This window comes from Crocodylus siamensis, chromosome 1, assembly GCF_052110815.1.
Source record: "Crocodylus siamensis isolate JL-2025a chromosome 1, ASM5211081v1, whole genome shotgun sequence".
In the NCBI taxonomy this organism is placed as follows: Eukaryota; Metazoa; Chordata; order Crocodylia; family Crocodylidae; genus Crocodylus; species Crocodylus siamensis.
The window spans coordinates 171010900-171026656 of record NC_143395.1 but is presented as its reverse complement, the minus strand read 5'-3'; the positions used below and the strand labels follow the sequence as shown (position 1 = coordinate 171026656).

At 39.0% G+C, this 15757-nt stretch overlaps 1 protein-coding gene across 9 annotated transcripts in view; it reads right to left on the bottom strand.

Annotated features, from left to right (window-relative positions):
- ESRRG (estrogen related receptor gamma) overlaps positions 1 to 15757 on the bottom strand; it is a 516894-nt gene that overhangs the window by 14900 nt on the left and 486237 nt on the right. For all 9 annotated transcript variants that reach the window (XM_090048878.1, XM_090048889.1, XM_090048897.1 and 6 more), the window contains one exon: positions 1897 to 2166. In XM_090048878.1, the coding sequence (XP_089905004.1) occupies positions 1897 to 2166 (270 nt within the window). The remainder of the gene's footprint in view (positions 1 to 1896; positions 2167 to 15757) is intronic.

Below are 15757 nucleotides of genomic sequence, written 5' to 3'. Positions count from 1 at the left end.
GACATTATCCTAGTTATAATTTACATTTAAGTTTATAGGAATTGCAAACAATTAAGATACAGATTATTTTGGCTCATATGTAGAACATACTATTAGACTTTCTTTTAAATAATGCCTTATAGAGTCATCCGTTACTACTCACTACCATCGGAAAAAAAGAGATACTTAGCTTCTTACCCTTCTCCTTTTCTCTTTCTTATGTAAGCTTTAGAAATGTTTCTTGTGCAAATAGTTTTATATTTGCAAATTAAAAAGCAAAACAGTACAAAACTGTTCAGTTTAGACTTCTAAAATGTGATAATTTTGATATTCTGTTCATTGAATATAATCTTAGGAAATGCTTTTCCTGTAAGTGAGAAGTATTTTGAACTTTCCATGCTTTGCTCAAAAATAAATCCGGTTCCAAGAAAAAAAAAGAAAGATGGATTTTGGTCACTGAGTGGTACATCATAATTACTGTATCTAGGTTAAAAATAAAAGGCTATATTAAATTAAGAAGATGCAATCACAGGAATGGAGCATATTTTGCAGAGAAATGAACAGCACTTTTTGTTTTGCATGTTTTTGAATTATATTTCCTATTAAAAATGCCAAGTGCTAAATCATATCATAAAGACAAACAGAAAAGTACAACTTCATTGTTGAAAACAATTTCCCTCCTATCAATCTGAGGATTTGTGCATCAATATTGTAGATGAACTGTTAATTACAAAATCAATTAAAAAATTATTTCTAAAAACAGTCACGCGTCCTGGCTCTCAGGGGGGCAATTTGGGCAGAAGGTCTCATCTCACTAGGACCGCGCCAAATCACAAGTCGTCATCCACAAGTAAGCAAAAGCAATCTGGTTTTTCATTTTTCAGCGCGGCTGAGCCCAGCCTGAGATTGATCGTCACATATGGCCCCAGAAAACAAACTGTCAATACCTTGAATGCTGCAGAATTTGAACAAATAGCCGTCCGCCCATTCAAGCCACTCATTGCATCCCATTTAACAGATTTTATTGACAGTTTCCTTCTTGTAATTAAAGGGAAAACTACTGGCCAGCAACCAAGATAAAGTTCAAAGATAGGGTCAAAACAAAAGCAGATGGAGGGGCACGGTGTGACTGTCAATGGTACATAGCATCAGAGCATGTTATTGACACACAGGTATCTAATGATCGGCACGTCATTAAAGAGGGATCTATCGTGAACTTTATGCAAATGCTAAAAGGGACTTAAGACCACAATAAAGCATTAAGGAGACACAAAAGGAAAAACAACAAAGCACCAACGATTTTTACTTATCAGACACTGTTCACTGCTTCAGCACTTTTAAGTTCAAATGTGGAGAAAAATACTTTCTGCAATTCTTAACCCATTCTGCACAAGTAATATATTTTAGTGAAACTTTAGTATAAAATAGGGGATCCATACAGTGAAGTGTAGTCCTTTATAGATTAAACAGGGATTTCCCTCCTTTGCACGTACCCTGGGTTCACTTTACCAATATGTTTAGTAGCTGTATTTAAGGAAAGCATATATTCCATATAATCTTGCCTCCATCCATTCAATTTAAGTAAAATGATTAGACTTATCTGGATTATGAAATGGATTTGGTAGAACAACATCTATATTCATTTGAAAGGATCTTTGCTTGTATAATACCTTCCATATTATCCAGTGTATTATTTTTACTGCATTAGTAATATGTTCTACTGCTTAAAACTGTAAAAATCTTCCTTAATTTGAATTGCATTTTTGCAGCCTTTTAGCAGAAGACCCACAGTCACCTAAGCTCTGATTAACAATCAATTATTCCTAAAACATAGTGAGATCAACCATACAGAAGGTATTATTGGAATGAAAAGGTGACATGAAAAAAATGTAGTAACCGTCATGCCAATCTGCCAACCTGAATTAGCAAGCGCTATAGCTTTGAGGGTGACAAACTCTTCTTTCTCCAGCTTCATGCTCTTGTATTTCTTTACCAGCTGCAGGATGGCGTTGTTGAGGTCAAGAAGGCCTGCCAATTTGGACTGCTCTTCATCCATTATATAATCTTCAGCATAGACAAGCTCATCTTCAAAAGACAGTGATCGGTACACAACACCCAGAATCAAAATCTCCATCCAAGCACTCTGCAGAAGGCTCATCTGGTCAGCCAGAGACAAAGTGGAGAAACCTATAAAGTGCAAGGAAAAATATTAAACAGGTGTTGACGCATCAAATCTCTGCATCATAACAAGAATTTTCAGTCAATTTTTAGGGAAATTACCGATTGGTACAAATGCATTCCACAAATTTCCCTGCCTCTTTGAGATCAGTCAGCATAGAATTAAAGGGCTTCTATTCAAGGTAAAAGTTAAAAACCAGCCTGAATCTGTAGGCATTTTCTGCAGGAGTTACAGTAATTTGGGAAGTTATAACTGCAGCGTAGAATGGCTTGCACATTCTCTCCTTAGTAGAAACGTTCTAAAATCTAATGCTACGTGGCTGTGATCTGATGTCATCTAACAAGAAAGATAATAAAAAGCTTTGGTCCAAAGGGCTTTTGTAAGCAGACTCTTGGCTCTGTTCATCGGTGCTGTAAAGAGAATGAAGCAATGATGTCAGAGGTCCCCTTTAAGCCAAGGAGGATATTTTCGATAAAAACTTTTTTTAAGAGGGAAGATTGGATGCCTTAATAGAATTAAGGTGATTATCACAATGAACAAAGTGCTCTTTGAACTTCAACCTCAGCAGAAAGAGAAGTAAGACCTACTCTCTTCAGAAAAAGACGCTAATTACTTCTGTAATGGCTTCTGCCTCTACTATGCTTGCTGAAATAACAGGATGGCACATTAAAGTGCCAAGTGAATAGTAATCACACCATCATTTTTGTGAGGGAGAGAGAAAATTTAATAATGCCTCTTAATAAATTTAAGTTTTGCTTTCCTTTTTTCTGCTCTCTTTTTTAATAGGATCACTAGGGGCAAGCATCTTTGATGTCTTACCTTTTCAGGATCTTGTTTACAGTAGCTCTTCATTTATTATATCAAACTGCTAATATCCCCAATCACATTAGGAGGTACAGAACAATATGGGAGAGGAAGTGATTTCCTGGCCTGTTGGTGAAATGTAGTAGTTTGCCAGTTGGCACCATCAACCACAAGTACTTAATAAAATCATCAAAGGGGATTAGTCAAGCTTTTCTTGAGGGGGTCTTAAGACATGTCTGAAGCTTTCATGTAGTTGTTTATGGAGCTGCTCACATGTTCTTTGACAGGGTTCCCGCAGCAAAAACAGTCTTTTTGTTATTCAATTATACCTCAATGCATTGCTCCTGTTTTGAAAGTCTGGAGTAAGGATATAACAGACACGGGCAAATCTACACAGGCATTCGCTGCAAACAGGATTCTCTTTCTTGTACTAAGGGAGGGAAATATTACTTTTCTTTCAAAATAATGTATCCAAAGCTGTAAGCATCAACAAGGCTGAAACACAAAACTGGTTGCACGCTCTCTTTTATTTGTTTTCATTTGTTCATACTGCCTGTCTTGCCCTGCAACAGAACAGTAGTTCCCTGCCTTCCAAATAAAACCACCCAAAACTGAGCTAACCACCGCCACAACAAACCCCCCCTAAAAAAGTGACACTGGAAAAAATCATGTCTATGATTAAAATAAATAAGAAGGAAACAGGAAAGAAATAATCATCTGTAAGGTTTATAAGGAGGAATGCATGCGTTCAATTAGCTGCTGTGTTTCTGTTCCTCTCCCTCATCTCAAGAACCAGTTTTTCTGCAGCAGCAGATGGACAGAGAATGTAGCCTGCAGCACTGTCCTGTGACAGCCCTATTCTCCCTCCCAGACACTGCTGTTAGTAAATAGATTTACACATTCTCCAATCTCCACACATCTTTCTACCGAATAATTAAAAGCAGGATGATTAGTTTATTGAGTGGAAGGAGGAACTTTTTTATTGAGGTCCATCCACGATTTTATCAGGGCCAGCACTTTTACGGTTGTCATGAGGGTGCAGGCATCCAATTTTTCTTATCTGCCTGATTAATACAAACGCTGTTTCAGGACGCATTAATTAACAGATACAAATCTACGTTCTCATGGAAGGATCAATACAGAGAAGAAAAGAGGCATCAATGTGAATTTAGTGCTGATGATGGAGAAGGCACTCTATTGACATTTACGTGCATGGAAACTTTAAAGTTGCAGTAGAGCCCTTTTGTCCCTGTGATTTACAAATTAACAATTTTTCAGCCATAACAATGTTTCACACACTTCTGAGGAGTTTAATTAAGCAAAAAGCAATAAAATCAGTTTTGATTTTTGTTTAAAAGTTGAACTCATAATTTGTCTCCTTTCTATTTTTCTGAAACCCCCTCAACTTTCTTCTTGTATGTACTTATCTCATTTTGCACTGAGTTTTTACAAATTACTGAATGTTTCAGGACCACATTTATCATGTGCTTCAATCAGAGGAAGTCACATCCACCCTGTACAGAAAAAAAGTAGGATACCGCTTGCGATTTACTGTACTGTATGTTGTTAACAAAAATTTCACAGGAGAAGCTTAAAAATCATTGACACTGTTGAAACTGACAACTTTAAAAAACACAGTAATATATTAAATAAATATAACATAATTAATATATATTTACTGTATATTATATGTGTGTGTCTATATATATATACATATAATTAGAAAACAGGAGCACATTGTGGTTTACAGTTTTGTGTGTGTGTGTTTGTGCATGTGCGGGTACATGTGTAGTCATTTCCTTCTCTATTAGAGGCAACTTTCTCTGTGAGGCCTACTCAGTGAAAGCATGCTTTAACTCTTAAGGACATTCCTCATGGGAAAGCATCATGTTGTAATTAACCTTTTTTCCTTTTTGTCAGAAAATGTGGAAAGCAAGTGGTGTGTTTATAACACAACTGTCCTTCTGTTATATCCCAACACAATACAATGAGAGTAATGGCTATGTAGGAATACATATTTACATACTGAGATATTTTTAAATTGAGAACCTTATTCCTTATTTCTTCTCAAACTTTTGACCTGATCCTGTTAACTTTACCCATGTGACCTTTCTGTTTGTATTACAACTCTAATGGTATCAAGGTAATGAAGCAAAAGGACCAGTTTGGAAATACACAAGCAACTTCAGTGAAAACATATTTAAAATCTCGTATTTAAAACTATTTTTATTGGTGTGGTGATGACACTACTATCAAATCAAAATGATAATAATTAAATACCTGAGGCACTTTCATTAAAAATACTAAGCTAAACTAATAACCCAAATAATAATTTTTCCAAGTAGAAACTAATATTAAATTGCTGCATCAATTGCTTTTTTCTGACAAGTCAATATTTTCTAATGAAAATTTATTTGAAAAGAGACCTCCAAACTATGTGTTAAACACATTTCCAGCTATCTGGACTAATTAAATGCTTCCAGCTCATAACAGTGAGCTCTTTTCACACAGACATAAGTTGTTGCATTATAGAGTGCATTGCACAGCTCCTTAATCCCCGGTGTTTGACAGGTCATGGATTTAAATGCACATTCATATCGTGGTGCTTTTTCCTCCCCGCTTAGCATGTACTATTCCACGCACATTGGTGATGACTTTGATTTCTCTTCATCCCCTGCCCCAACTTGGTGCCATTTAATGTATCTCAGGCATTTGCTAGCAGAATGACTCTGTACCTTGACCTGCAGTTAAATAGCATGCTTATCTGCAGTACAGTGTGCTCCAAATAAACCAGATGACAGTTTGGAATAACGTCATTTGGACGGATTGAAAAGCTTCTCAAGAGTCAGGTACCCCTGAGGTAATAAGCTTGAAGGAAGCATGTTTTGTGCCAACCCTCCTGCCATCTTCTTCTAGACGCTCATGTGCTTGACAATGATGCCATGGGCACTTGTCAAGTTTTTTTTTTTTTTTTTTTTTGCCTAGCAAACTGATGCACTTTGCAGTCAACTTACAAAAAAGGCTAAGCATTTGAAAGTGTGAAGGGCAAAAAATATCTGACGGCTAGTCTTCAAAAATACACTTTCATTTCAGAAAGCATAAATGTTTATTTCCTGAGCTGAGTGTTGACAGAAGTAGGCTGCAGCACAGGCATATGAATTTAACCCCTAGTAGGCATTCTGTTCAGCGCTGTTTTCATACAGCTGAATGTGAATTTACAGGGTGTCTTGTAATATCAGTTAACAATGCTGATTTCCTAGCCACGTTCCTCCCCCCACCACCACCCTCTTTTTTTTTTTCTTTTTTTGAAGGGGAATTATAACATTGCTCTCACTAAACATTCGAGCCTTTTCCACAAACAGTGCATCACACTCAAATTGTAATTATCCCGTAAGGACTTACTGAGATCACTAAAAGTGTACTGAGAGAAGGTTGACTGAGCAACTTAACATATGCTTGATTTTTTTTTTCTTTCACATACCGATAAACTCAATGCTTACACTAAGTCAGAAATACAGGTAACAACGGTCTTACTGGTTTTATTACGTGAACATATATCAAAGAGCCAAACTGTGCTGTCTGTAGTGTTAGGTGAGCCACACTCATTTAGCAGTCTCGTAAATGAGGCTATTTAGACCGCTGCTCTCTTCAAATATCAGCACATGCACCACTTGCTTTCTATTTTACATTGCACACATCTTCATGCTAAACAGGGAAATCTTTTATATTCCTGAAGACCCTTTTCTCTACTTCATTAAGATGGACTTTATGGACACTAACTCACTAGGGGCTAGAGTGAAGCAGCTGCAGATGGTCAAGTGACAAAGCAAGATCTGTAGCAGCATACACATAGTGCTATGAAAACTCTTACAAAAAGAGTGGCTACAGTTATGCCTGCTATTATTGTCAGCACTGAACATTTGATGCCCTAAATCTGGCTGCTCCTTTAACACACTTTCCTTGTGCTTCACATTAAACTAGCTTTATTACCTCTCTAATATGTGTTTCTAAATCAGAATTTTTATCATATTGGCTATGAAATAACTGACAAATCTGGAAGTCGCTCATGTTTTGAGATAATCAGGCCCCATTTATTTAACCATTTGTTTCAGTGTTTGCTGGGTCTGTGAGCAAAACGTTACTCAAGCTTTCATTGGTTTTATACTTCAAATATCTTAATTTACATTTCTTATAATCAAAGCTGTGCTTGAAAATGACATGTTCAGTAGTGTGTTGCAGATTCAATATATTTACACAGTTGAAATATCAGAGTTGGGTTTTTAAATTATTTACACTTAATTTTGATAGATTAACTTCCTTCTAAATGTTTTATATGTACTGATGTTTCCAGTGCAATTTCCTCGTTTCAAAAATAATGTATGTTCACCACTGGCTGAAAGAATAAAGCTAAAGTGTTCAGTGCTTGGGTTTCTGCCCTTTTTTATATCAGAGCACAGTATTTTATCTACAGACTTGGGAAATCCAAATGTCTCTCTCTGGTGCAAAAGTGTAAATCTGAAGTTACTCCACCTCATTCTGAGATAGGAATCAGGCTATGTGTATTTTCAGATTCACTATTCTAAAATTGATGCCCTTTCTTCTCTTGCCTAGATTCACTCTACAGCTTTAACTGGCTTTTGTGGAGGTAGACCATAGCAAAGAGCTCCAACCATGACATTTCTGCTCTGGGTACAGGAAATTTTCTAAACATGAATATGCATCACATTGACTTCAACTTTAATTTGTCTGTTCTCCTTGTGGAAATCCAAAGGAGAGCAAGAAGTACTAAAACAATCACTTAAACACAGCATAACCAACTAATACTTGAAACAGAGGCTTTAAAGGTACATTCAAGCCTGGATGTATTCCTGACCTTAGGCTACAACATGCATTTTATTTTATAACCCAGCCAATGTTTATTTTAAAACACACCTATTTATCCCCCTATATGCAGAAAAATACCCAAACCCATAAACAGGTCAGCTCTTCAGCAGATCATTAAGATACAGTACTTTAACTATCTGAGGCCACAAATGTATTTTATCAATTTAGTAGAAAATGTTCCAGTTCCAGTAGCTTCTAAGGATTTTTAAGGTTGAATATGTGTTCCTCCAGTACGTGCTCCCCAGCTGAAAATATCTGTCAGATCTGTTTGTTTCATGGCAGTCTCCAATACTAATCCTTGAGGTTAAGAGCAAGCACCTGCAGGTGGTACCACAGCACGGTGAAGTGTAACAACAGTTGAAGATTTTTTGCATGGCAAATATCAGGTAGAACAACTAAAGGCACCAACTTGTCAAGGCTCTTCAATCAGAGACCAGGTAAACAAGCATAAAGTAAGACAGGCTCAAACAAAACAGCCAAAGGCTGCACTGCCTTCTGCATTCAACTTTCATGACCCCCCCAATTTGATGTGTCACAGTTCAATTTTACGTTAGGGAAGCAAGTTTTATCACTGGGGACAAATGACTTTGGTAGAGAGCAAAAAGACAAAAAAAAAACAGTTTGTCCAAATGATACTTTGCTCTCGGGGAGAACTGTGAGACTGTCTTTCATTCATGTGAGGGGGATCACTGATGCTCTCTGGAGGAAGTACTAGTTTTGGCATCTGTAAGCTCAGATCCTGTTCTGACAACACCATTCATCTCACCACGCGGGTCAGAAGCTATACTGTCTGCACTAAGAATTCTGACTGCCATCTGTTAGTTGTATCACAGCAACATGGACATCAGATAGATTTAATACACAGGCCTGGCTGGGTGTCATTTAGGCCCCCTAAGAAAGACACCTTGCATTTACAAAGTTCAATGATACACTTGGACCAGCCTTGCTTATTTTCCTATTTCTTATTTAATTCTACATTTAACCTGCTACCTTTATCTAGATAAGATCTTATAAAATATAAATGTTAGTTTATATATATATATATAAAATATATACATTTATACTTTATAAGATCTTACCTAAACAAAGATAGCAGAATGAATATATATAAAACAGAGAAAAATGCTGACCATAAGCACTTTTCAAATAAACCCTACTGATAGGATGGCAAGCGCCACACAGCAGATTGAGAAACCCTGGGCTTTTATCACAATCCTACTTTCATCTCACTGAAACAACAACAGATAGATGGCATGGCAATAAAAATGCATTCACACTGCATGTCCATCTCAATCCATTAAGAACAATGGATTCTCACTAAGCAAATATTCGCTTGTCAGAAGTATTTGCAACACTGGATTCATTCAGCAGGACTAAGTAAGTGAGGTTCACAGCAATTTAAAAGCAGCAAATTAGACATTTACAAACAGTGAAGATGCTGCTTGTCTAGCGTGACCTTTCAGTCAGGCTGTACAAGAAGGTGTTAATGCAATTTAAATGCCAGTTAGAAATATTTCAGTTTTGTCTTTACCCTGTATCAAACCTTACATGATAATTCTAAAGAGGAACAATTTAAGCATGTCATTTCTTCACAAGAAAAGCTGCATCCCTCTTGTAACCTGATATATTTGAAACTGGTTTATTACTTTAAATCATATTTATGTCCCCAAGCCAAAAGAAACATATCTATCAATCAACTATCTATCTATCATTTCCAGTTACAGTACTAGTTCTTGAGAGTTTCTGTAAAAACAGCAGTGTAAAAAAAGCTTGAAAATGTCATGGATAAGGAACTTCTTTCTGACTTCACACCACCATTTGCACCTGCTAAAATTTAACCAGGAAACAAATTAAATAAACAGCAACTTAGTCATAATGGTCGTGCAAACAGATTTGGTAAGACATTAATATATGGCATTCTCTTTGGTGGCGGTTCAATGTGCAGAGGACTTGCAGTATTTGACTCTATTTCATTCACTTGAAATTTTACAGCATATTATCATTATTATTCTTTCTTTGCCTCCATTTTCCTGAACAGGGACCCCGCACCGGGCCCCCCTCAGGCCCCAGGGGAAGCACACCTAGGTCAAGGGTCGGGGAGGATCTAGTCAGGGAACTTCTGGAGGGACTGGATGTATTTAAATCAGCTGGTCCAAACGATCCCCACCCCAGAGTGATGAGGAAATTGGCTGAGGTCATTGCAGGACCCCTGGCATGGCTTTACGAGCACTTGTGGTGCTCTGGTGTGGTGCCAGAGGACTGGAAGAGGGCCAATGTGGTTCCCATCTTCAAAAAAGGGAGGAAGGAGGACCTGGGGAACTATAGGCCAGTTAGTCTTACCTCGATCCTGGGTAAGCTTTTTGAGAGAATTATTCTGGCACATGTCCTCGAGGGGCCAGCAGGGGAGATTATGCTTAGGGGCAACCAATACAGGTTCATTAGAGGCAGCTCCTGTCAGACCAACCTGGTGGCCTTTTACAACCGGGTCACCAAATCATTAGATGCAGGGGTAGCAGTGGACATAGTCTTCCTGGACTTTCGGAAGGCCTTCGACACTGTCTCTCACCCTGTTCTCATTAAGAAACTGGGGGACTGTGGTGTAAACACTTACACAGTCAAATGGGTCACCAACTGGCTGGAGGGCTGCACCCAGAGAGTGGTGGTGGATGGGTCATTTTCGAGTTGGAGGGATGTGGGCAGTGGGGTCTCCCAGGGCTTGGTCCTCAGACCTGCACTGTTCAACATCTTCATCAGTGATTTGGACAAGGGGGTAAAACGAACCCTGTTCAAATTTCCTGATGACACTAAGATGTGGGGGGATGTGGGCATGCTAGAAGGAAGAAATAGGCTACAATCGGACTGAGACAGGTTACAGGGGTGGGCGGATGAGAATAGGATGGGATTCAACACTGACAAGTGCAAGGTGATGCACCTGGGGAGGAAGAACCAGCACCATACCTACAGGCTGGGGAACTCCCTTCTCATCAGTGCAGAGGCAGAAAAGGATCTTGGAGTCATCATTGATGCCAAAATGAACATGGGCCGGCAGTGTGGGGAGGCAGTCAGGAAGGCCAACCGCACCTTGTCATGCACCCACAGATGCATCTCAGGCAGATCCAAGGAGGTGATCCTCCCCCTCTATGTGACACTGGTCAGGCTGCAGCTGGAGTACTGCGTCCAGTTCTAGGCACCACACTTCAGGAGGGATGTGGACAACATGGAGAGGGTTCAGAGGAGGGCCACTCGCATGATCAGGGGGCAGCAGGGCAGGCCCTATGAGGAGAGGCTACGGGACCTGAACCTGTTCAGCCTCCACAAGAGAAGGCTGAGGGGGGATCTAGTGGCCTGTTACAAACTAGTCAGAGGGGACCAGCAGGCATTGGGGGAGTCCCTGTTCCCCCGAGCACTACCAGGAGTGACTAGAAATAAGAGTCACAAGCTGGCAGAAGGTAGATTCAGACTAGACATCAGGAAGTGCTACTTCACTGTCAGGGCGGCTAGGATCTGGAACCAACTTCCAAGCAAAGTGGTGCTGGCTCCTACCCTGGGGGTCTTTAAGACAAGCCTTGACAATCACCTTGCTCTTTCCTGCCATGGCAGGGGGTCGGACTTGATGATCTCCTCAGGTCCCTTCTGACCCTGCTAACTATGAAACTATCACAGTATTCAATTCTCACGGAAAAAAAATAAGATTAAACAAACTAAGGGCTTTATTCTCCTCTCTTACTAGCTTCACTTCTAGAATAGCGTTATGCCAGATTTAGGCTCTCAAAGTGAAAAAGAATCAGGCCCGGTACATACATTGTGTTTTTATCATTAGGTGTTCTGAGGAAAAAAGAAAAGTTAACCAAAAGCAGGTCAGGGTTCTTTTCCTTCCTACTTTGCAGGATGATATGTGGAAACCTTTTTTTCTATTAGGATGATACTAACTTTAAGATATTGATAAAATCCTCCAACATTGAAGCTACTGGTATAATTTGGCTGACAATAATTGCTCTCCTTCAGTATTAAATTTAAGTCATATGTCTGATTGGTTTTAATATAACAGTGTTTACAATCTGACTTCCTTATTTAAGGTTAGTATCTGCAGATCTTCAACACATTATCTTTAAACATTTGCATCCTGGCTACCTGGAAGATTGTCTCTTTACTGATATAAAGCTGTTGCAGATGGGATCAAGTGATGTGCTCTTATGGCTGTCTCGGTTGCTAGATTTGAAACATGTGGGACAGGAGCAGAACCTTTTCTTCTCTAAATGTCTGATACCAGCCTGACCTTGTTAACCTTCTGGACATGGCATAATGCTCATCTATTTACTCAGGCATTTGCATGAGAGAGAAAAAAAAGATAGTGGGACTACAGGACTACATGTATGACATTAACAGCTTGCTTTGAATGAGTCCACTCTATAAAAATGGGGTCACATTTTCAAACACAGTTTCTAATTTTGCCTCAATCTATTGTGTGTGTAAATATTACAATTCAGGCATCTTACCACCTGTCTTGCAGGTGCAAATGTCATTTTCTATTATGTGTACCTACAAAACATTAAGGATGCAAAATTGCAGGTGTAAAATTAGAAGCTATGATCAAGCTTTTTTGAAAATGCAGTCCAGAAAATGGTCACAATGTTTAATTTAAGAAAGAAGGCAGGGTAGATATGTACCTTTATAGACTCAATAAGATATATATAGCGAGCACAGGCTTTTATGAACCCAACTTCACTTCATCATACATGTGAAAGGATGTGCGGAAAGCAGAGTGTAAGAGGGGGTACCTGTAGACGTTATATTTAGATAAACATAACTAGGGTTGGGTCAATCTAAGTGCGATCTGTGCAGATGTTCAGGGAGATTAAATTGGGCAAAAAATGGCCAATTCAATCTAATTTAGTTCACTTGAGGGGATGATAAGTTAGACTGAGAATGGTTTAGCCCAATCTACTGCACATCTGCATTCATTCAGAGCCAGCCCCAGGGCTGAGAAGTCCCACCAATCTACCCCAATCCCACCAAATCCTCTCCAGAACTGCTTAACCAGCACACTCCCCACCCCCACCCCCCACCTCCACGACCCATTCCCTGACCCCAAATTACTTAGATCGGGTTCCTGGCATGGCTCCCAGCACTGGCGAACATCTGCACAAGCCGCTCCTGATCTACAAACATGCAGCTTAAGTAAACCACATGATCAGAGATCAGGTGAAGCAAACATCTGCAAGTACCCAAGGAGAGAGAAATTTACTGTGTATATACATTCCGTAACTTAATTTTAAAGTACTTTCACTAGTCCAATTTAAAATATACATTTACATGGATCTAACTGATTAAAGATCTCTTAGTACAAACTGGTGTGAGTGCAAGGACTAACTCACACCCTTCCATTTAAAAGGCAGAAACTACAAAAATGCCCTTGTAATATAAAAGAGGGAACAGTTCCATTCAAACAATTGCCAGAGCTGGTACCCCTTGCTAGGAGTCTCAATAACCGGTGAGTGGGCATAGACAGTGAACCACTCTGATACCTTGAAAGGGTAAGTTTAGCAGAAGGTACTGTGGTTCAGAGCTGGCATTAATGCCAATCAAATGGACACCTGACCTTATATAATAAAAAGAGCTTGCTTGCTTTTTCGCTTTCAAAGACTTCATCACACATCGGGGCAAAAAGTGACAAAACAACAATAGGTCCTGGAGTTATGCCTCCATAAGCCTCAAAATTGTTCTGAATGTCAGAAATTCAGAATTACAGCTTCTTGAACTTTCCTAGATTTATACCACCTTGTGGGTATCAGGCTGTGGAGATAAGTGATGCTGACACTTCATATGTATTGTAACAACTATGCACAAGGAATGAAAAGCTCTCTCTCCTGAAATTCCTAGCATTTTTGTTTTTCTTACAATCAAATTCCAAGTGCTAAAAAGGGGGTGGAGATTTTGTGTGTTTTAATATAAGCCACAACTTACCAATTACTTCTACTGTGTTTATTTTGGGTACATCTGCATGAGATACTTACTGCACCTTAGCCTAATAACACTGAACAGTAGCATGGTGGTTGAAAACTGTGCTAATAGCCTACTACTCAGTGTTATTAAGCTAAAGCACAGTAAGCATCATGAAAAAGCTATGTGCCAGCGGTACTGCACAGTAACTCAAGTTACTGTGCATTTAGTTTGTACTTTATTAAGCAAGTACTAAACTAAATGGGCAGTACCTAAGGCGCATGAATGAATGTGTACACGTATCTTCAAGGTACTCTTTTGCTTAAAGAGTGCTAGGTCATTACTGTCTGGCTTTTACTCCTATGGAGAAGTAACTAGTCATTTCCTCATTAAGAGCAGTAACTAGCCTCCAACTTTCCATCTGGCAAAGTCAAATTTCCAGGAATTCCCCAATCAGGTTACGATGAAGTCAGTGTTGGAATGTATTAGCAAACATATCAAGACATGCTTACCAGGCAATCAAGGCATCTCCATTAACTCTGTCTGTGCTAGATCACTTCTGTGTGAAAAGCCTTCGTTCTGTGTATAAAAGCTGGGCAGTGAATGCATCCCTCAGTCCACGTTACAAAAAAAGTCATCTCATATTTATGTGACAGACTTCTTTGAGAACAGTATTTCATTTTTTTTTCTGCTTAGTCTCTTCCTTTAATAGCATGATACTGCCAAATATTTAAAATAATATTTGTAATTGCCCTGTTTTAAAAGGAGGGAGGAAAGGAAGGGATCAGCCGAAAAAGGCAGCTCTCTCTCTCATGTGTGCAGAGCGTTCAGTTTTCCTAGCTGAGTGTATATGTACTATTAAGACTACCTCTGGAGGCAGAGTGTCTTAAGTCTGCAACAGTCCAAGCAAAAAAAAGAGAGAGAGCTGCCTGATTCTAATACACCTAATTAGCCATCGGCAGACTCTTAATTGCATACATTAGGATGATTCCATAGTGGAGATTAATTCTAAATATACCCAAGCAGCTGGTTAAGATGCCATGGATTACAGTGTGGACTGTACTTTTCCACTTAATTAGATATCAAAATTAAGCAGCAACAAGCATTTTGACATAACGGGGATCAAGCCTCCGCTTGGCATCCCAGAGCTGCACTAAAGTGACCGCTAAACAGAGCCGCACAGATGGAGAGATATTAAATGCCGCACTGGAAAGTAATTTCAAATAATAAAATATCAATATTTACATTTTAATTACCCCTACTGAGAGCCGCTCTGTCATTTTCACTATTGCCGACGCAGCAAGGGGTAGTGGAATGACATTGCGGCTCTGACTGCAATGACTATTTTGTTTCCATTAAAGAATGACAAGTGTTTTAGAGGCAGTGACACCCAGTGTGTGAACAAGAATGACAGCAGATCAGAAAATTCCTATTAAGGGAATAAATGACTCAACAAGAGAATTTACTCCAAGCAGCCGGCTCCTCCTTGAAACACAATCCTTTCCAAATTTTCTGCTGAAAGTTTATCATCACAAAGCCCAAGGGAAACTTTAGCCTTCCATGAAATATTTAGAACGATAAGACCTAACATGATGGTCAGTCAATTTAAAAACAATAATACTCAAAGCAATCAAGTATCAGAGAGTTCTGTATAAATCAAAATAGTTTGAGGGAACAAAAGGACAACTAATGGCACTTCACAGAAAGATGCCTTCTTCCTGTCAAAAGATCTCATGAAAGTTTTGCTTGAACACAAGGAACATCAGGTTTATTTTAGCTCCCCTTCCCTTATTTGATTATTCTTTGTACAGTGAATACTCTCCACAACCTTGCTCCCAATTTGCTGCCCTTTAGAATTGGCATCAAAATTGGTCACAACAGGTATATGTATATGTGTCTATCCTTCTTTAGGATATATTATATAATGTTTCCTCTCTCCTGCCTTCAGTATTTACATCAGAGGCTACTGAC